The sequence below is a fragment of the Heliangelus exortis genome, chromosome 3 (assembly GCF_036169615.1).
Source record: "Heliangelus exortis chromosome 3, bHelExo1.hap1, whole genome shotgun sequence".
Classification (NCBI taxonomy): Eukaryota; Metazoa; Chordata; class Aves; order Apodiformes; family Trochilidae; genus Heliangelus; species Heliangelus exortis.
Genome location: NC_092424.1, coordinates 21,489,514 through 21,513,002, shown reverse-complemented (window position 1 = coordinate 21,513,002; position 23,489 = coordinate 21,489,514). Strand labels below are relative to the sequence as shown.

General features: G+C 39.8%; 1 protein-coding gene and 1 long non-coding RNA gene across 5 annotated transcripts in view; both read right to left on the bottom strand.

Annotated features, from left to right (window-relative positions):
- Positions 1-1,188: 1,188 nt before the first annotated feature.
- On the bottom strand, positions 1,189-8,824 carry LOC139795497 (uncharacterized). Its single transcript, XR_011725520.1, has 2 exons — positions 8,639-8,824; positions 1,189-3,260 (listed from the first exon to the last, which is right to left on the bottom strand). It is a non-coding gene; the product is annotated as an uncharacterized lncRNA (long non-coding RNA).
- Positions 8,825-13,805: 4,981 nt separating this feature from the next.
- The window catches only part of SYT14 (synaptotagmin 14), an 87,593-nt gene continuing 77,909 nt past the window's right edge, over positions 13,806-23,489 (bottom strand). For all 4 annotated transcript variants that reach the window (XM_071739581.1, XM_071739582.1, XM_071739579.1 and 1 more), the window contains one exon: positions 13,806-23,338. In XM_071739581.1, coding sequence (XP_071595682.1) covers positions 23,025-23,338 — 314 coding nt within the window. In that variant the 3' untranslated portion in view covers positions 13,806-23,024. The remainder of the gene's footprint in view (positions 23,339-23,489) is intronic.

The window sequence follows — 23,489 nt, the reverse complement described above, 5'->3', positions numbered from 1 at the left end:
TAAAGCCCCATGGTATTTATTTCAGTTAAGCGTAAATATTTTTTCCACTGTTCTTAGCCAAAATGTCTCATGCTCTCTGCCTCCACCCCACTGGTGGCTGCATGGCCTGTTAGACATATAAAGCTCCATCCAGGATCCACTTAGCTCAGTGGGAGTTTAGCTTGCAAAACTTTTCAGTATCCTGAGGTTAAAAGGTTCTCCCATTGCTGCAAACTATAACTGACACAATTTCTAATGAGTTAACCTTTGCAATTGGTTTTTACACTGCATGGGTGCTAGATGTTATTATTGGGACTAAAGCTAGCAAAAAAGGGTCTCAGGCAGGGCTGAGAAAGCAGAGCCCTTCTCTTAACTCGACTTCCCAAGCCACAAGGCAGTTCTTGTCACTTGTTCTTTAAACGAGAAACAATTAAAACTACTTCCCCACTTAACTTTCACTCGGGTGCAGCAGTGTGTGTGTGTGTGTCAGTGGCCCCGTAAATTAGATGGTTTATGGGGTTAATGATATTTCCTTCTTCACTTTCCTTCTGCTGAAGTAAACAAAACAAACAAGAAAGTGTTTTAGCACAAAGAGTGAGTTGTCTCCACACTTTGTTTTGTGCTACTTTCCATGAAGAAGGAGAGCTATTATTATTCTTTTACAAGTTTCCTTCTAAGGGAACTAAACACCAAAGGTAGGATTCCAAGGAAATGACTCACAAATATTGGCAACAGGCTCTGAAAATTGGATCCAGTCTCTGTAAGAGCCTTTAGCAGAATACTAACCCCTCTTATTGCAAAATAAACTTTCCCCAGACGAGCTGCACATCAGCTCTGTGCGCACGCGTGCGCCTGTGTGTTAGGAAGCAGAGACAGAAGCAGAACCCATTTCTCACATCTCCCCCTCTTCCCTCCAGGGCACTGCTTCTGATGCCATTTTTAGCTGGAAGCTGGAAATTTTTAATAACTGACTGAGTCATCCTCTGGAGATGGAGGGAAAGGGATGTGCCTCACCTTGCCATGCAGTGTGTTGCCCACCAGCCATCCATGTTCACAGAGAGCCCCTGGGGAGCCAGGCCAGGCTGGGAATCTGAATTACTGCAAGGTGATCTGCAGGACCTGGAAGGACCCTTTATTGTACAGCTGTAAAAATGAAGGGCAGAGCAGAGAAGGGTTGTCATTTTTTTTTTTTTTTTTTTTTTTTCCCCCCCAATCCCCTGACATCGCGTTGAATTCATCAGGATGGGATCATCCTCAAATAATCTGTTTCCAGTCACTGGGTTACCCCTTCGGATGTGCAGAAGGTAACCACACACCGTGACTCGTATCCTATTTCTTAATCAGGAACCCCAGGAACCAAGAATGCAGACACTGAAAAATCAGACAGCTGAGCAAAATCAGTGTAGCAGGATTACCATCTGCAAACAGAACAATCTACTTTGCATATTTATTTTTCAGCTGTTTAAAATTTTGAATCATAAATGCATATTCTGTATCACTTATAATGCACACTTTCTAAAACACTCGTGCTCTCTCATGTTGGTTTGGGGAGGGGGGTTGTTTGTTTTGTTTTTGATGATGTAAATCTGGTTAGACAAGAGTGACAAAAATTGCAAACCTTACACTGAATTCCTTTGTTGCTTGGTTATACTTAGACAAGCCTTTTAAATGAAAGAAGCTGGTCCCCTCATTCATTTCCTTTGCAAATTCCTATTTAACCACTCCAAGTGGAGATGAAACAAACGGGGATGCTGGTCCAGAGTCAGGCTTTTTTTAGAAAGTCCTTTTTACAGCGTGCCTAAAACTGATTGGCAGCCAAGCACCTACTTAAGACACTAAAGGCTGTTTTAGAGGAAGCTTTTGGTCTGGTTCAATGTCTACAGCATTGCCAGGTAGTTTCTTAAGCCTGTAATTCACTAAGTGCCCAACAGACACTTCTTCCAACAGGACCTCTAAGTAGGAACGATGTTTTTATAGACTGTCTGAGACATCTGAGTTGTGCTGAACTCCAGCCATTGCTCAACCAGTTATAACCAGCTGTCAGGGTTGGGAAGAAACCCAGGATAAACTACCATGGAGTCGCCTTCCCAAATCTGCTGGCAGGGTGGCACAGCAACCTGGGAGGTAGGAGTTCCTCAGACCCCACCTCACTGCAGTCTTAATGGGTCAATTTTAATTTTCCTAATTGCACAGCTGTTCGTTTTAGTGCCAAGAAGAAGGAATCAGCTGGAAAGCAGTGGCTGCTGTGGGGAAGGAGATGCAGAGGAGATGCTTCAAACATGAAGCCAAAGAGGGGGAGAAATGGCAACAAGAGTGGAAAGAGGGAAGAAAGGCAAAAGGTAGCAGAGCCTTGTTATTCTCCAGGTTTTTCATCCAGTAATCTATGAGCTTTGTTAAGGAGAAGAAATGACCCTTCACTAGGAATAAATTTATTATGCTAGAACATGATAGAAAACATGTAGTTATCTACAAGTCAAAAATCACAGTAGCCAACTGGACTACACCCATTCCCAGCCCCTCGCAGTGCTCAGGTTTTCCCATTTCCTGGGAGCTCCCCTGAAGCTGCCAGAGCAGCCACAGCCACAATGCCAGCCAGGATCTGATCCCACCTGGATACTGCTGCTCCTCCACCTCACCCCTCTGCAAAGGCCAAACCAGGGGAACCATCACTGCCCCCATGGCTGGGTGGAGGCACTGGCAAGAATCACCTTCCCAGGCAGAGAATGGCCCTCATGTATTTTGTGGAGGTTAGGAGGAACAAGTTAGTTACAGGATAAAGGTCTCCCAGCTGGGAAGGGAAAGAAGGGGTGGGAGAAGGCCCACAGTTGTATGGGATGTAAGGGGTTGATTCCATAATAAATGTTTGCAATGGCCATAAAATAAATTAAGAAAAAGAAATCTCTAGATAATGGAAATATTCTAAAATTGTGATACCTGTGCTGCTGAGTACCTGTTTTATATGAATGACATAGCTCACGAGGCAGCTGGGCAGCACAAATGAACTACAATTGGTAAGACACACTTTTGGTAGGAATAGATCAGCCATTTACCTCTGTGTGCTGTGGACATCTTCCCCAAATCAGGCTTTCTGGGGTAGCACCCAGAATTACAGTAGTAAGATGAAACATTATACTTTGATGCAGAATTTCATATTTGAATTAATTTATTTTTTTTTTGAGACTTACAGCATTCAGATTGACTCTTACTTACGAGACTTCATCCATAAATTTCTCAGTATCCCTCTCTGTTCCCCTTCTCTCCCAGACTTCAACATTTATAATCTATAAAAGCAAGCAAACAAAAAAGACTCATTTTATCAAATTGTAAAAGGCTCAATTAATGTTTCAATTTACAATGCAGACCCCAGAAGAGTAAGTTGTTTTTTTTCTTAAATAAAACATTTTTAGCTTAACTTTCATTCTCATTTCATCCAACCTATTGATTTAATATAGCTAAGGAAAAAGTAAGAACCTTAGAACCAAGGAGAAATAACATGGAATGATTATAGCACATGAAATAATTAAGTGAACAAAGAAAGTGAGAAAAAAAGAAATCTTGTACAGACAAAATTGAGGTGACAAAAGCAGCTGAGGTAATGAGAGAGTTAATATAGGCAGATCACAGACATTTATAAGCATTCCTCTGCACAATTTGTCATTGCAAAAGTGGAGGCATAGATTTCAACTGTCCTTAGACTGATAATATTCTTTAAAATCTGCATCCGATTATTTAGTTCATGCTCCTGAAAGTGATTATTCCTTTTTCTTGAACAGCAGTATAGGAAAGTTGAAGTTACTCTGCTAATTAATTTTTATTTAGACAACTGTCTTGAGTTGCATGTCCTCATCATGGCTGGGACTCATAGCTCTCTGATCCACAAAAGTGGTTCTCCTTCTGACACTAGAAGTTGGTCTTTATTAGCACTTCATTTTTCAAGAGCACTTCCATTTCCATGAGCAGGGACTATATATAAGGCTAGTGCAGTCCAATGGGGATGATGTTCCCTGGGACCAGGAAGGACCAGATGTCCTGGTGGACTCTCCTGTGCATATTCCTGGCAGAAGAAGAAGCTGGGGCTGTTCAGCCTGGAGAAGAGGAGGCTCAGAGGAGACCTCATCACTCTCTACAACTCCCTGAAAGGAGGGTGTAGCCAGGTGGGGGTTGGTCTCTTTTCCCAGGCAGCTCTCAGCAAGACAAGAGGGCACGGTCTCAAGTTGTGCCAGGGGAGGTTTAGGTTGGACATTAGAAAGAATTTCTTTACCGAGAGGGTGACCAGACATTGGAATGGGCTGCCCAGGGAAGTGGTGGATTCCCCATCCCCGGAGGTATTTAAAAAGAGACTGGATGTGGCACTCAGTGCCATGGGCTGGTAACTGCAGCAGTAGTGGATCAAGGCTTGGACTTGATGATCTCTGAGGTCCCTTCCAACCCAGCCAATTCTATGATTCTATGATAAAGGTCTGGAGAAGGGGAAAACACAGGTGTATTCAAGCCAGAGCAACCCGGCTCTTTGCAGGAAATTTCCCCCACCTCTGGACAGTGTTATTCTGTGGGCTGGACAGTATTTTAAGAGCAGGATCTGGTGCAGTGTCAATGACTCAAAGCCATTCCTGCTTGCTGTCCCCCAAACCTCCATCTAGCTACTGCACAGCTGTGTCAATCTCTTGTTTATCCATATGGTGTGTTCTGGACTACCTGTAAGCTCCAGGGGCTGGGGAGATGACCAAGCTAAGTGCTATGAAGTTTTCAAACTGGTAGGAGTAATGGCCTGGGGACATGCAATTGCTCTAGTTTAAACAAACCTGTGCAGCAGTACTCATGATTTAAATGGAATTTGTTATTCCTCCAGTTTCAAAAAACAGAAAGAGGAGGATTCAGGGAAGCACTTGTCCATTGCTTTGTATTTTCATTGTGTTTACAGTATATGGATTCTCACTCCAGTGCCCATATTCACTTTCACCTTCATCTTTTGTAATAGCAGAGACACTATTCATGCAGTCCTTCTCAAGCACACACTCTGGAGCTTAACAGTGGCTTTTGTGCTAAAAGGAGAGAGATTTAAAAACTTCACTACCAGTTCATCCATCAAAACACCACAAAAATCTGAATAATGATCAGCTTCAGTTAATTTATTCAGTTGATTAATTTTTGTCATTGCAGTGAAATCACAATATGATCTCTAAAATAAAATTTAGATCTCATGTTAAATCTCTAAAGTATTTTTTAGCTCTGGCTTAGCTGCTGTCCCATAATAATGAACTAAAGATTAATTTCCTTCCCATGTCTACTCCTGCCCAATGCATTCCTGTTCTCCATCCCTCTGTTTTTAAACACGCTCTGCTTTTTAAAAAAGGAGGAAAAGACTTCCCTCTCTTCCAAGGACCAGAGAGTGCCAGTTCATCTCCCACTGAGCAGGTCCTCAAGCTCACCTCACTCCATGAGCAGCCCCTCTGAGCGCAGCGGGACCACTCAGCCTGAATAAAGCTGGCAGAACCCGGCCCCGAGAAGAAAGATCCAGTCAGTCCAGAGACAAAAACAAGCTGGCAGCAATGTCACAGGGTACAGCTCCCAGAGGCTCCAGCCCAAGATGAGGATAGCCAGAAGCAAGGTGCCAAGTTTCTGTTAGAGCTTGGGAGAAGTTTGCGCAAGGTGAGGGGAGGGTTGCGCAGAAGGGGCCGGGCAGCTCCCTGGTGATGGTTTGCTCCAGCAGCAGGGAAATACACCCAGGTTGTCTTACACAGGGGTACATTGCAACCTCTGAAGGATGCATCATCTTACAAAAGAAATCCCAACAGATAAAAATCTAGATGCTGAGAAATTTACCATTCAATTACAAAGGAAATTGTACGAGCCTCCCGTGTGTGGTTCTGCTCTCAAAAAGCCTTAGCAGCTTCCTACTGCTTTACGGCAACAAGAGGCATTTCTTAGAGGAGAGCAGTAAATCAGAAATAAAGGGTCATCAAGAAAAATAAGTAGGCAGCAGTTCCAAGTCTGAGAGGCAGAAAAGGAGTTAAAAAACAGCAGGGCATAGCCAATGATTGAGAAATAAATTGGAAGGAGAAATTATTCTGGGAGCCAGAGTGGGTCACAGTAAGTTAAGCCAGAGACTGTGTTTGTTGTCTGAAATTAATCCAAAAGTAAAATTATTCCAAGAGAGAAGGATAAATATCTTTTAATAATCCAAACCAAAAATCAAATATAAAAGAAAGAATATTATTTAGTTGGATTCCAAGTCCATGTCATCTTGAAATAATTAACCACTTGCCCAGGTTTTGCTCTCTGTTTGTTCCTAAGTACAGAGGCTGGAGAGGAAACGATTAGGGGAACACAGGGAATCTCAGGCAGGGCACTAAAATTAAGTTTCTTACTCATTTTACATACTGTATGTTTTAAAATAAAGTTGATTTTGCCCTCCAAAATCTGATCTGAGTAACATAGAACACATATTATGTTTCAGTCTACTTACACAAAGGAAGTAATCACTTTCATTAAAGCCCAGAGTTAAATATTTAGATTTAAATGCGGATTTTAGAATTGGGATTTAGTCTCAGAGCCACTGTACACTGCAGGAGGGCACCAGTTAGCTGAAGGCTGATTTACCTGATACTGCTTTAGCAATTCCACACCTAGATGTAACTATGTAGGCTTATAATAATCCCAGAGCAGGTATTGGCACTTGGTATGTCAGGCCCTTCTGTCTGTACTAAGAACTACACACACCCACTATAAGCTTATAAACAAAAGTAAGAGCATAGCTAAAGAAGGAACAGAAAAACCACTATCTCTGCTAGTTTAGCAAGAACTGGGCTTTAACAGACAGCTTTTAAAAAGTCTGAAGCACCTGCACTTTTCTCATTCTCATCAATGAAAGCCACCAAGCTAGTTCCCTGCTCTTGCTGCTCCGGGGCTGTGCTGGTGCAGGGCAGCACAACACCTCAGCATTTCAAATCCTGTGTTTTAATCGCTGAAGTAAATACCTTCATATACATTTTAAAGGCTATTGCTTTTAAAAGGGACTTCTATGGCAGCAGGTAAAGCATCACACACTAAAGGTGGCTTAAAATAACAAAATCTAAGTCCCTTTGTATGTATGATAACTTACGTTTTGGGTGTCAGCAGGCTGGCAGAATTCTTTTTACCCAGACAGTTACAAAGGCAAACAATTCTAGTACCTGTAAAGCATAGTTTTTCTTTCATTTTTATGCTACCAAGGATTCTTCCAGTCATGCTTCTACCCCAACCCCCCCAACCATTAGCTATATTCAGAAATAAAGCTATAAAAAATCCAAAAGAACTGATGAATATGGAAATAGCTATCTAAGGAAAGCAGCAAGTCTGGAGACCTTCCTCGTGCCCAATCTACTTGAAGAGCTTAGCAAACGTGGTTGAAATTACTCTGTAAATCGCCAGGATTTTTGAGACAAAAACTTATTTTAATTCAGTGTAGTTCAGTTCAATTTAGTTCAAGATTTTTTACTTGCTTAGTGGCTATTTCTGACTGTTGATGTGAGGGTTATTACTAAAATATATGAGCCAGCTACTCCTCCTACAGGTCAACATCTATTGACATCTGTGTTGACAAGAGAACAGTTCTGGTGTTTCAGAAGGTGGCATATTTTTTCCCATGCTGATGGAGTGCTTGATTACAGGCACTGCAGTATTTCTGGAGGGAAATGAGCATTTTCTGCTATCCCTTCCAGAAGAGATGAAACTGTGATCTCAATTGTTTGCATTCATTAAAGATCCTCTAATACATTTCATCAGAGTAGGTTCCTTAACCTCAAGTCTTTGGCCAAAATCCAACTCAATTACTGTCTACCTGAAAATTATCCCATTAAATTGGGATGGATGTATATGTCTCCTCCCTTCAACTGGTGTGCAGCAGTGGTGTGAACTTCTAAGAGCTTTCTAGAAGTCAACTTCAAAGTGGCTCATTTAGGGTTATGTTAAGCATGTCAATTCACCAGCTCAACATAGGTCTATATACTGCAATTAGAATTTGTTGAATGTTTCAATATCTTGTTAGAAAAGAAAATATTAAAGTAAAAAACATAGCTCCACAGTGTATCCAGAAAAGAAAACAGATATAAAGATCCCGAGCAGCAGCTTAAACAAAGTTACTGGGTACAAGCAAAGGCTGAAGACCTGACTGCAAATCACCACCATGTACTAACATTTGTTCAGATCCACCCATTGCATAAGCTGTAACATTTTTACTTTGTGTGCAAGGCAGAAATGTTTGTCATCCAGTGGTTACATGGACAATAAATTCATTTAATAATTTTACAGCTTTTGTTCTTTTGATTGCTGCAGTTACTGAGGATGCTTAATTTGGATTGCCCAGAATGACAATGAACAGTTTAAGTGTATTCTGTATTTCAGTCTGGTGATGTAATTGATCTTATGCCGCATGTCTGCCTTTTGAGAAAGCTTTCAGTGAAATATTATGCATAATGAGAGAGGGTGGGATATGCACTCAGAGAAGAACAATTCCTTGAAATATTCCTGGCAGTGAAATTCTTGCTTAAGGGTGCATAACCTCATTCCACAGAAAAGCCAAGAAGGAAGCAGAGGAGCAAATCTGTGTGCGAGATGAGGGGTGGCTTGGGTATCAGCATCCTTGGATCTTTACAGACTTCTGGAAACACTTGCTACTTACCTTCAGCAGTTGTGCTTTCTCAGCTTCCTAGTGGTGCTGATCCTTTCACATGGGTCCTGCACCACAACCCTTCCTCTCAAAGGTCTCCTTCAAAGGGCCCAAGAAACGAAGAACTGGCAATCCTTCTACAGTGACTCTTGTGTTAGACAAAAAAGGCAACCTACGTCCTTGAACTGAGTCCTGCTGTGGGACAACACTTATAAGGGTGGAAGAAGAAAAGAAACAAAGAGGCATTGTTTGTTGTTGGAGGTTTGAGAGAATCCCCCAAATAATATAAACTGTATTAACTGTACATAATTTTAAATTACAGCATTGCTATATGTTTTCTGGTGGATCTCTTGAAAGGATACACTGTACCAGAACCAAGCAGCAATTCCTGTCCCATCAAAATTACACTATATGGTATAAAGTATTTAAAATGGTTTATGAATTTCATTTCTAACAATTTTTACATGCTAGATTCCTCACAGGCAACACTCAGCAATGTAAAATGCCTCTCTATTCATAGAATCATCATGGTTGGAAAGGGCCTTCAAGATCATTGACTCCAACTGTCAGTCCTACACCACCTTAACTACTAAATAATGTCCTGAAGTGTCACATCTACACATTTTTTGGATACCTCCGGGAATCGCAACTCCACCACCTCTCTGGCTAACCGGTTCCAATGCTTCATCACTCTTTCAGTGAAGAAAATTTTCATAATATCTAATTTGAATCTCCCCTGGTGCAACTTGATCCCATTTCTTCCTGTCCTGTCACTGGTCACTGTGGAGAAGAGGCCAGCACCCACCTCACTACAGGCTCCTTTCAGGTAGTTGTAGAGGGCAATAGGGTCTCCCCTCCATTTCCTCCAGGCTGAACAGCCCCAGCTCCTCCAGCCTCTCTCCAGAAGATCTGTTCTCCAGAACCCTGATCAGCCCAGTTGCCCTTCTCTGCACCCTCTCCAGCACCTCCATGCCCTTCCTATACTGTCATGCCCACAACTGCACACAGCACTCGAGGTGCAGACTCACCAAGGCTGAGTACAAGGGTAGGATCAGCTCCCTGGCCCTGCTGGTCACACTGTTCCTGATACAGGCCAGGATGGTTTTTGCCTTCTTGGCCACCTTGGCACACTGCTGGCTCATGTTCAGCCAGGCATTAACCAGCACCCCCAGATCCTTTCCTGCTTGGCAGCTTTCCAGCTACTCCTCCCCAGGTCTGTAAGGTTGCATGGGGCTGTTGGGACCAAAGGGCAGGACTGGGCACTTGGCCTTGTTAAACCAATCAAACCAGTCTGAATCCCTCTGCAGAGCCTCCCTACCCCCAGGCAGATCAACACTTCCACCCAGCTGGGTGTCATCTGCAAACTCACTGCAGGTGCACTCTATCCCCTCACTCAAATCATCAATAAAGATGTTAAACAGGAGTGGTCCCAGCACCCATGACCAGCTGCCAGCTGGATTTAACCCCATTGTGACCACAACTCCTTGGAGCCAGACATCCAACCAGTTTTTTATCCATTGAAGGGTGTGCACATCCAAACATGAGCAGCCAGCTTCTCCAGGAGAATGCTGTGGGAAACTGTGGCAAAGGCCTTGCTAAAGTCAAGGCAGACAACATCCACAGCCCTTCCCTCATCCATTAAGAGGGTCACCCTGCATTAGAAAGAGATCAGGTTGGTCAAATGGGACCTACCCTTCATGAAACCACGCTGACTGGGCACGATCACCTGGTTGTTCTGCATGTACCTCATAAAGGTATTCAGGACAACGTGCTGCACCAGCTTCCCCTGGTGCTGAAGTCAAACTAACAGGCCTGTCATTTCCCAGGTTAAAAAACCTTTTTCATACTAGTTTTCTCAGCATCATATTAAGCTGAACTGGCTGGAGAGGGTCCAGAGGAGGGCTATGAAAATGATCAGGGGGCTGGAACACCTCTCCCAGGAAGACAGACTGAGGGAGCTGGGGTCGTTCAGCCTGGAGAAAAGAAGGCTCCAGGGAGACTGAATAGTGACCTTCCAGTATTTGGAGGGGACCTACAGGAAGGCTGGAAATGGACTGTTAGCAAGAGCCTGTAATGATAGGACAAGGGGCAATGGTTTTAAATTAGAGAAAAGTAGATTAGATTAGATATTAGGAAAAAGTTCTTTACCATGAGGATAGTAGAGAAATGGAACAGGTTGCCCAGGGAGGCAGTTGAGGCCTTCACTTCATGCTATCTATCAACACACGAGGAGACAGGCATCAGTTTTACTAATTAAAAGTATGACAGGTCATTCAGTGCCTGGGCATAGCAATGGCAGGGAAGGAAACGGTAATTTTGGCATTAAAGAGCATTCCTAGTCACATTCTTAGACCAGCAAATATCACTGCACCCCCACCCTGCTTTATTACCAGATCTGCTTAGGAGCCTGGAACCAGCCTGATTGCCACTTCCCAATCCATGCTGCTCCTTGACAACATTCACCGCCCGGCGCTGTCGCTGGCAGTCACTGTATTCTCTGGCAAACCTTCTGTGAGCTTCAGTTAAAAAAAAAAACACGTGCTTGGAAATAAGGAAACATATAGAATGACTCCATCCCAACTGTCAGCTTGGCTGTATGCACAACAGATGGTGAAGGCTGGGTGGGTAATGCCATTCCTTAGCCTATCGGCCTGGCTGCTGAGCCCCACAGTGTTTTAGACCATCTCAGAAAACTGCAAAAAGGTTGTGGGATCATTTCCCACAGAGTCTTAGCTCTATATGACCTTTAGCCTAAGCTGACTGATTTGTAGCTTTTAAAAAGCTGATTAAATGCCTTTCCCCCCGCCTCCCCCCACTTTTAAAAATGTCTTTATTTTTTAAAATAAATATGCCATTCTGTATCTCCCTGATTTCTTAAGAATGCCAGACATTTTCTGGTGAAGGCATTAATTAGCAAAGACTTTGCTAATGACTGACATTCTAGTCTACTGGTACATTAGGTCTCCACATAGGCAGATGAAAATGCTGTGATTTCATGGAAAATGTCTATTTAACTCCAATAAACACACGTGGTACCAATCTGGTCTCTTTTCTAGTGTTCAAGCTTGTTCCCTTTCTGAACTGTTGGGCCACTGCAACAAGAACTGATATGACAGGATATAACATAAGCTTTGATTATTGATTGAATATTATATCTTATACTCTTATTCATTACAGTTATAAAGCTGAGTTGGTGTGGTATTTTGAGTTTCTGTTTGCAGTTAACCTTTACTTGTAAGCAGTGAGCTACAGAGATTGTACTATATTCATTGCAGTTTTTGAAACCAGGAATTTCTCAACCAGGAATGGAAGATTATTTGAATTTTTCTTCTTGCACACTAGCAAAATTTAAAGCAGGGCATCATTTTTGTATAATGCAATAAAATAATCAGAAAGATGAGGAGGGGGATTTTATTCTGCTCCTAAAATATACACATTAGTTCAACACGATCTTACACAATTTGACAAGAGGATTTTCATTATTTGACAAGAGGATTTTCATTATTAATAAGATGAAATGTAAGGCTTCTAATTAAGCGGAAAACAAACCAGTGTAAACTACACTCAGAACACACAAACCTATTAGCTTTTGAATTTAATAATAAATAATTTATCTAAAGCCCAGCTGATTTGTTGCATGATCTTACTAGATGAGAGTTTATTTAATTTCTGCATTTCTTTAATTCCTTCTAGCTTTACTATTCTTAATGCTGATACAACAGCAATTTTGTTTTTTAAAATCCCTGTGCTGAAATGTAGCTACTTAAAATGATTAGCAGGTAACAAAATGCCTCAGTAATAGTCTCATTAATTTTGGGGGAGTAATTTACAAGTAAAATTAAATGGCTAATATGAATTGAGCACTAAATTAGAACTGCTCTGCTGGACTGTAAAAACAAAAAATATTGGAGAAAGAAAATGCATGCTACAAGTTTCAGAAGGAAAAATGCTAAGTAGCCCTTACCCACAGGAGTTTTTGGAAACAACTAACTAGTGACTTCAGAGCCATTTTAAAATCTATCCAATGTGTAATTTGCCACATGAAGGCAACTGTTCAGAGAAAAACCCTGACGGGTAAGGGTGTATCTCTGCAGAAGTGATGTAACTTGGCTCTACCTTTCTGAAGCAATTACTTCTACACAAAAAAAAAAATATTTAACAACTCTGAGCATTACATGTAAGCCAGCTCAGCTACACACATGAAACATGAGTGACTGAAAGGTGCCACACATGCAGCCAAAAGCTCAATTTGATTCTCAGGTGTATCAACTCCTGATTCTGTTGTCTCTGAGTAGAGAATGCCTGTTCATACATGGTGAACAACTATCACCATACAGATAATCTATCTATTTCACTTATTCTGCCATGTCTTCACAGTTTTGTGAAGTTTTTATTTAAAAACAAATATCTAATAATTCACATTGTCATCTTTTAAAAGATCTTATATAAACCAGAGAAAAAAGTGTTTGTGGGTTTTGGGTTTTTTTTTTTCCTGATAGACAAGAACACTGACACAACCTAAGTGCTCCTCTCAAAGTTTCTGAAGCACCAAGTATGTACCAGTCTCCATATGGCATGACAAGTGTAGAGACTTTTGAAAATGCCACCCTTAACACCAGCAAGTACCACATTATCTGATTTGTAGAAGTCCTAGGATTTGCAGAGATGAAGAGGATGGGTCCAGATGGTCAAGATCATATAGCAAAGAAATGCACCCTTCCCTCTACTTCCATCTGCTAAAAATCACTGTGCTATGATCCTTTCATCTGCAGAAATGGGAACTTCTACTATCCTTTCATTGTCATAGCAATCTTTTTTTCATATATGCTAATATGTATTAAAATGTACATATATATCCAGGCACATGCTAAAGCACAGCTGCCATGAGGACTCAGAAAACTTTTTTTCTAAAATGCACCACAAAAATCATTACAGGATTGTACAGAAAATCTAAGCTGTATCATGATAAACGATAATTGTTACTTATAGTAAGTGTTCTTTCATGTTTAAAGAAAACCTCAATTATTTCAGCCTCCTTCTTCCTTAGAAAGTGGAAATTAAGCATAAATATGTTAGATGAGCTCTCTTCTGAGAGATAAATGTGGGACAAAGCAGGAGAGGCAATCAGAGATGACCCCAGAAGAAAACTGTATCAGAACAATCAGAACAACTGTATCAGTCAATCAGAACAATCACCTGAGTGTGCCTTTATTTGCCAGTATACACAGAGTATTTGCAAGAAAGTTATCACATTAGTTTTAAAAGTTTTAAGTAAAAGATTCATGGTATCAGCAAAGACTGTGAGGAATAGAAAGGGAACTGGGGAAACTTAGGCAATTTGGAACTGGAGCAAAAACGTGTGGAAAGGCTAGGATTACTTAGATTGACAAAATTAAAAACATTTTTCTTCTCTTTAATGTAGAGAGCAGTTCAAGTGGTTGACCAAGTGTTACTATCTTCTGAACAGTGAATTGCACAGGAAAGTGACAACAACTGGTTTTAAAAGTGATTTCTCCTTTTTTTTTCCAAACACTTCCCAGGAATTAAGTTCACATGCAAAAAGTAGATTCCATGTACAGAAAAAACTTTGAAATAACCAAAGGATACCCATTCCAGTCCTCAAATTGACAAAAATACATTTCACAGAGTAATCAATACAAATAGAGAGAGCAAACAAAATACAGATACACAGCTGCAAAGCTTCAGGTATGCAAAATGACTAATGTCACTAATGTTGTGACAGATCCATGGTTGGAAAATATAGTATAGCATGTTTTAACCAAACTAGCATGGGATTAAAGTCACGTCTGCTGTACAGGTAAATATAACTAAAACAGCTGATGGCATTCTGCCTCTCCCCAGAATCAGAATAGTATTGGGATACATATGCTGAAAGTCCAGCTTTTTGGGTTTTTTTACAAAAAAAGAACTGACAATGTTAAACCAATACTGGAAACTCTCAAGGTTAATATACAGAAGCACAAAATGGCAACAGCAGTTTTTTTGCTCTGTAATAATAGAGAAAACAAAAGTATCTGACAATACACAACTGGTGATACTGTAGACACAACATGACACTTAATTATAAATTATTCTGGGGATTTACAATCTGACACCCAATAAGCAGATCTGCACGTTCATCACCACAACTCTGGTTTTCACCTGCTGTGGACTGAAATGCCATTAAATGTATGTCTTCATCTGGATTAGAATGACAGTTTCAAACAAAGTCCTCAGACTCTAATAAGCTGCATAAACACTTGCAAACAGTCATTTGCTCTAATTATGTTACTGTCAAAATGTAAAAAAAAATTAAATTAAATAGAGAATTTTAATTAGAGCTAATTCAACTTAAAAACATAGCAGAAAAGAAGCCAAGGGAGTTCTGAAAATAGGGAGAAATTCACTCATGGACATTAGTTGGGGGCTTCAAGGTTCTGTACAGAAATGAAAGTATGAAAACAAAATGAGCAAATTCAAGAAATTAAATGAGCACTGATATTTCCCCTCTGAAAACTTCAGCAAAAAAGCTTTTTAAAAAATGCATACAATTAAGAGCATGGTTACTAATATGACAGTAATGTACCCATTTTCTACAACCTTTGATTGACATATAAAAATAATTCTCTGCCTTCTGTGCCAAACAGGACTTGCAAATATAACCTATTTCCCTTAAATCTGTGCTTGGTGTCTTAAATGTTTAAGGCTATACATGCACTGAAATTTAAGGAATTTCCAGTTGAAACAGTAGCTGAAAACTGTGTTATATTACACAAACTATACAATGAAAGGATACTGGTAGGAAATGCACCTACAGTGCAGCACGAGTCTGTTTCCATAAGACCAGCACACACCAGACAGTTACTTCATAGTAATAGGACTTCAGACACAGTAAAGCCAAAACTGTTGTCAAAGTTGCACACTTCAGATATAGGTAGAAAGGAGGTAAAACAAGCGAATTTGACAGCACTAACTTCAATTTTTGCTTCTGACGGAATTTTGATTAAGATGCACAAAGAAATACAACTCAAACACTTGGCTACTGGTACAATAATGCACAACCAGTCAGAAAAGAGGTATCTTGAATTCTCAGCTGTGAGTCACATTTACAGAAGCCTATTTTATATTTGTTCAAAGCGACCCATTATATAGCATTTCTGTCTTTAAGTAATAGCAAGTCCAAACACTATTTCTCCAAAGAATTAGAAACAGACTTGGTTCTTTGGTTAACATCATGTGACTTACATCAGACACAGGAATCAGTTGAGAACAAACAATCGTATGAGGAGGTTTCTTGGAAAGAGGGGCACGGAAGGAAAGGGGAAAACTTCAATTTCAAAGAAATGAATCGTGTTACACGGAAGTGCCAAGTGAGACCTCCTGTATTAGGAATAAATGATCAGGTTAAGACATCTCTTCAGTTGCAGTGACACCGCTTGCGCACCATAACTTCGGTTTCTCTACACACCAATTTTATACAAAAGAAAGAAGGCACCGAGTGCATCGGTGGCATACAGGCAGTATAAAAGTATGCAAGAAAATGCTACATACTGTATAATTCATACACTTTTAAAAAATGCAGCAAATGTGTGCTATCTCTATGCAATATGATCCTTCCCAAATCCCATTTGTTATATCCCAATGAAAGAATGAATTAAAAACGTGAAACACATTTTAATAACCTTACTGATAACAGCATGATTCAGGATGTGTATTCACTAAGAGCAGTTACTAGTTTATAGTCGCTAAAAACATGTTTGAAATGACTGAATATCAAGGGAACTATAATCTATAACTACGTTTTTGGGACAGAGCCAACAGCCTTTACTCCTCATAGATGTAAGAATGGATAGGAGGCTCAGTTTCACCACTGTTATTTATGTTAATAGTGCCTTTCTCTGAGTCGTGCTGGAGAAATAGATGGAACTGCTTATAGGGAAAGGTACTACACAACATGAAATAGGCATGGTCAAACGAGGACCTGAGTAAAAGGCAGTAGGTTCAGGCCCTTAGTCATTGTATTAGCACTTTAGATTGTGTAACAGTGATATAGCTTGCTCATAGAGCATTTAATTTTACATTGTTAAATCACTTTATATAAAAATAGGTAAGAAAGCTCTGTAAGAAAGTATATATACTATATAAGGAGAGATCTCTCCTTAAAAAAGCAAAGAAAGGGAAAAATTGAATAAAAGGTTTCACTAATTACACTTTGTCATGAAAATCACATTAAAAACAGTTACCGTAAATGAAACAGTACTGAGCACTAATGAACCTTGTGGTTTACTGGAAAGGACAGCAAACAAGCTGTATAGTAAGAAAAGATCATTGCTCTATCTCCTTCTTCGTAAATATTTCCTAATACATTCAACTGCTTAGAAATTTTCTTAAAATGCCATAATAAGCCATTTGTAAAATTTACTATCAAAACTTGTTCAAAGCCCTGCTCCTTTCACAATGGCCTACAGAATACATCTCAAAGCTATGATAAGGCTCCTAATTAGTTCTATAAGTTCACTCACACTCATGCTTTGGAAATGAACCAAAAGCTACAAAGCAATCCACTTTAGACCCTCAGCATGCTGTCAATGTCCACTGAGTTTGCAAAACGCCACCAAAAATTTAACTTGATACAATGGGCAAGACTCTTATCCTCAGATAAAAGAGAAAAAAGGATGACATTAATTACATCCCTGAACATCCATGAGGTATTCCTTCAGTATTATGGTATTACTACTTCTGCTCCCCTGAGTAGGGCCCTCTGAGACAGGCAGCTTTTGGAGGCTTTATACCAGCTCTACCAGTACATGCTTCCAGGGAAGCAAATGAATTCTTCTTTCTATTAGGCTTCCCTTGCCCATTTTCTGGGCATACCTGTTTCCTCATCTTTATTCCTCATAATACTACCTGCTTTCCTGACTTCTGGCACACTCCTCTGCATAGAATCTTATTGCTGTACTATACCAGCATAAGCCTGCACAGCAAAACCTGATCTAGCACATTATCAGACCAATTTATTAATTCAGTCACACCACATTACATATGAACTAAGCAGACAGATAGGGTACGTAGTCTGCAGGAAGAAACCCTGCTTGAACTTAAGGAGGGGCAGTGATAAGTTTTTAAGGCTAAACCAATCCCTGTCACTGTAGGCCAGTTGGCACTCACCCCACTCATCCTATGCAAATAAACATTTTTTACCCTGCTCACATCTGCGAAACACACTGGGGCAGGAGCCATGGAGTGCCCACACAGCCTGTGTTGCTTTGAATGTATAAACTTCCACAGCTGATGTGACACAGTTCCTCGGAGCAGAGCTCTCCAAGGGCTCACAAGAGTGGAATTTGAGTACTGTGGCTGCCACTGTATGCAGCCCTCTCTTACTCTAATGCTCTGACTCTCAGATGACATCTCTTCATCAGGCACTGACTCACTGACCAACAAACGCTCCTCTGACTCTCCCTGCAGAAACCACCATCAGAACAAAGCAGTCTGAAATCCAGCTGTGATGCACTACAAATTCTTGCAGTAGTGTTGAACGGACCAAAATAAAGAACATTCTTGATGGCTTGTTCTAACAATAAACTTTGCTGGATGTTTCAGCTAAAATGATCAAGATGTCTGGGGGTTGGCTTAACATTTTTAATATTAAGGTTTTAAAAAAAATTCAGAAGCTGAGGAAAAGAAGCAACAAAAATGAGAGATAATGATTAAGGAACAAGTTTGTGATAGTATCTTGGTCCTTGCTTTTTCCACTGCCATTCATAATTGAAATCACATTGATTGGGTTGTGGGTGCCATGCTGTACCTATAACCTACTGATCCTCCTGCACTTCACACTTTCACACTTACTCTCCTGCTGTTGCCTCTGGGCTCCTCTCATTACCATTAATGGCAAGTAGGCATGCACATCAGTGGGAGGGTTAAAGGAGTATTTATCTGTAACTGAGAATTCAACTTAAAGGGGAAAGTCACTCTGCCTTACAAGTGACAAGCCATCATTTTAAGGACTGCTTTAAACAGGACAGGTTTTGGGTTTTTTTTCCTCCAGAAAAGTGTGATGAATAAGGGCTCAATATAACTCTCAAGTTAAATGAAAGTGCAATTCTGTTGTTTGTTTCATGTTGCAGCATCTCAAACCAAAAGGCTTCGCCTCAAACCTTGCTCTCTAACTTTACCATAGACTTTGTAAGAACCTGTATGTGTAAGAGCCTTCTGTATTCAATTCCTACATTAATATGTCTTCTTCAAAGAAAAAAATTTTCTCCTGCTTCACTATAATAAAACTGATGGTTTGCATTTCAGAAACCTGAGTTGGAGAGGTTACAGAAATTTTGCACCTTATTTTATGAGGTGCAAAGTAGACTTGGCTTAATCCAGGCCCAGTGATGGCCACGGACAGCTTCTGAGGGTACTGGCAAGTTTCCATGAGCAAGTAATTAGGGAGAAAAGAGTAAATCAGTAACAAAACAAAACGACAGGTTTTAGACAAAAAAAATTAATTGCTGCAAAGGTTTGAAAAATGGGAATACTGGTACTGCATTTGCCATTAGGAACTGTCGCAAAAATTTACAGGTGAAGATCACTCCTACAGAAAATGCCATAAAATCCGTTCTCAGCTCAAGTATCCTCTTAGCAGATAAACAATGATCTACACATGTATTTATTCCAAGGGCTCACTGTATTTTCAAATCTAATTCTTAATGAGGTTAGAGGACTTTAATCAGCTTTAGAAATTATGTCGTAGTTCTTGAGTAGCAGAATTTACACCTTGCCTAACTTCTGCCTTTGCACTCAGATCTTGCAGTGTGGTTGCAATGTTTCCAGTCCTGAACATGAGGCAGCAGCACCCCAAGGATCCATCTTTCAATCTTACCAGCACTGTCCCCCTCCTCCTCTGGGCCTCCCAGATGAACTGGCAACAGCAGCGTGGCCCTACTGACTCCTTGCCTCCATGTATGTGGGAGGTAGCAATGTCCAGTAGATGCTGTACAAGCTCTCATTCTGCTGAGCAGTAACTTCATCCTTGCCTGTACTGCCCTTCAAAATCTCAACGTTACCACAGACAGGAACTAACCACCTTTCCTCTTATTTATAATTCTTCAGGAAGACCTATGTGAAATATTCCAAACATTAAACCAAACAGATCACAGGCAGAAAGGATGCAGTGTTTTCAAGAATAAAACTTGTAAGAATGTCACTGTTCTGTAATTATTTAAGGCTACACTGTCAGGAAAGAGATTCAGTTTAAGAACTGTCATCCCTAAATGGTATATTGGCACACAGAAAAGTAATTAAATAATTTGATAAGCTCTTCCAAGTACTTCCTGTACATTTGAACAAGGGTAAACAATAGAAAGCTATGGAAAAAAAGCAAAGACAAAGTTGAGAACACAAATGCCCCTAATTTGTTTCCGATACTTTGCTCTTAGAAATTCTGTTCCATACTTAAGATTTAACTGAATGAAGAAAAACACACTGTGTGTATAAGCCCTTATGCAGGGTTTAAAAATCCCCAGTATCTAAAGGCAAATTGCAAATACACAAGTATAGGTTTACATAAGGCAGTAAGAAAAACAAAATGACAAATCATAAGAATGAGATCTAGGAATAAAAAAAATAACGTGAAAGCTATTAGTACTATAACTAATTCATAAAAACCCCATGGTGAATCCAGTTATTGGTGTGACTGGTTTTGCATGGCAAATGCATGTTCTACTGCCTCAAAATTAAACATTCATTTCCATTCTTTATACATGCAGTTCCCAGCCTTTGCACAATCTAAATCCAAGTAAGCCAAAACTCCTTCTATGAAGCACAGACTGGACCTGGATACCTTGGGAAAATTTACATCACCTAGAGAGAGACTCCTGTTCCCAAATGTGCCCAACAGAGACTACTATAAATCTTTGCTGTGTCAAAATTAAGATTTCAGTGTCCTAGAAATCTGAATGGTTAGATGTCAAACTGAAGCAATGCAACCTACAAACAGAACCCAGTCATAACACAGTTTAGTTTTAGTTTAGGTCTTCGAAAGGTTATTTGCTGCATCTCCCAAACTGACTTCTTCATTTGTTTAATGGTGATGTTAAGTATATTTTCCACTGGAATTAAATTCCTCAGTTTTTGCTATTAAATAATATACATTATTTTATAAAGCAGAACCTGTACAAAGATACAACCACCAAGAAACAAATTTCAGCTTTAGGAAAGAGCATCCAAATATCCACAAACAGAATTAATAAAACCACTTCCACACCCATTGGAAAACTGATCAAAAGCAGCTTTTAAGTCAGTATTTCTATTACTTGGAAAGCTGAAAAGATTCGGAAAATCTGAACATTTTCCTTATTCATATCAAATGAATGTTGATTTTTATTAAGTTCTACACTCAACATCACATTTCATAAACTCAGCAACAGAAAAGACTGAAAGAGACAACTTGTATTACTGCAAGACCACTCCTGTTCAAAGAAAGTTTTTGCATCGTTTGTGTTTCGCAAATAAAGCTTCTGTAAATGAAGCAGCAGCACAATACCAGGAAAAAACCAAAAAACCCTGTAATAATGTTTTAAATTGTTAAATCAATGGAAACTGAAAGCCTGGCTCTGCAAATAAACCCCTCAAAAGGCACCAAATAAAAGAACAACTGGAATTACAATATCCTGTAAAAAGGACTTAATGAAATTTTAAGTAGTGTGAGAATTTGAGAACCATGTGTAATATCTTTATTATGGCATACTCACTGTTTCCAATCTCACTGTACTTGACTGTCTGTATACCCTAAAGCCAGGATTGTTCAAAGGTATTATAAAGAAATTAAAGAGAACAACATTTGTTCTAATGAGAATGCTTTAGGCCACCACTGATTCGCTCAGCATAATCCAAAACTTAAGTCTTCTGCCCACCAAGTGCTACAACAGTCAGTATGGTCCCATATGCTTGCTTTCCATGCAGCAACAATTAAAAGTAAATGAAACTTACAATTACAGGCAAAAAGAATATCTGAAGTGGGGAGCTTTAAAAAATATGCTTACTCAGTAATCAGCAGTTTCAGCAATATAAACTAACTTCAGCAGTCAGCAAATTAGTGTGATTCCTGTTAAACTATTTGGGAAATTTGAAAGCATTGACTTTTCCCTAAATTTAGTGGAAGCCATGAGTGTTTATCTGATGGCAAGATTTCTTCTGATGCTGTGGCTTCTCAGCTGTGTCACTAGAAAGCTGTGCTTCCCAAGCTGAACATAGGTAAAGCAAACTTCTAGTTTGGGTGTGAACATGCAATCATGATGCTGGCAGATCACTAGAAAAGTAACTTACAGATGTTCTCTTCTCCAAGAAGAAAGGTAAAAACTCCTGGTCTGCTCTCTACTTCCAACAAATGCCATATGGTAATTCCTAAAACAGCTTAGAAGAGATTCAAATGGATACCTATTTTAACCAAAATCACAGTATTTCACATTCATCCTGAGAAGTTCAACTAATGCCACTTCCTTCACAGTCATTCAACCTAGCTTCCAACTGCTGACATTTTCAATAAATCTGTATCAATTTGTTTAATGAAAATATATTTTAGTAAAGTCGTGCTCTATGAGCTTCCTACATTGGAATACATGAATACAGGAAGTGCTTTCAACAGAAAGTTACATAGTTTTACAGTACAACCTGTCTAAGGAGATTTGGAAGGACCATACTAATGATCTGGTCTCTTTGGATTAGGCAGAAGAACAGGCAAGAGGGAAAAACCCAATTTATGCCATATATAGAGCTTGTTCCTGTCACAGATTGAAGAAACATTAGTTTGATGTCAAAGTTCACCTGATGCCCAAATACTAATATTTTTCAAACCAACTGCATATCAAAAAATGCAAACTTACTTGTACCTGGGAAGAAACTCTGTAAAACAACAGTATATTTGTATTCACTGTATTACTAAGTTTTCTCCACTGGTGGGATTTTTTTTTTCTTTTGCTCTACAGATCATTAACTTTTTCTCAAAGTGCAAATTGTTGACCTTTGATCTGAATCCAGGCAGGTCAGAAGCTACAGTATTAGAGCAATACGAAAAGTACACAAGGAGGCATTTACACTAATTTGGAGGACTTTACATTGAATGTTTCTGTATTGAAAACCACAAAAAAACCCCAAACACAGCATCAGGTGGAGGGGGAGGGACCACTAACATAACTGTGTACAGCAAGGTTTCTCTGACACCAAGAAGTATCTGACACTAAGTCAAGGTTATGTATTAAATCCCACCATTTTGCATGTTGTGCATTCTTTATGATGGAATGTTGACCTCAGTTTTCATTTTTCACTTCCACAACAAAGCTGTTGATTGTGACTGGGAATGATCATCTTCTTGAGAGACCAAACTCCTCGCTCTTTGTCCTGTCAATTACGATTCTAGTAAAGTGTGCCACCTACATACTTGCTGTCCTTTAGATTCTTTCATTTCAGTCCAGTGATTGAGTTCATCTTCTCCTGAGCTGTTGAGACCTAAGGAAATCCACCCTATCATCTCTTTTCGTTTCATGCTGCGTTTATTATATACAGACAATATGAGTGTCACGTCTGAGAGCTGGAACAGTGCCACCTGGAAAACGAAGGTTTCTTTGTACACTGGGTTTGGCTGTCCCCGGCGGACTGAAGTTTTGCATTTGGACATCTCTTGCCCCATGGAGTTCAGCAGTGTTAACTTAACATAGGTATCTACAAAATAAATCATATTGCGGAATGTCAGATATCTTAAAGCAAAAGCTCTTGAGAATGAGATATTTATAAGATACAAGGATATGGTGTACACCAGGCTGACTGAACACAGCTTAGTTTAGACACATGGAAAGATGACAAGTAAGCAAAA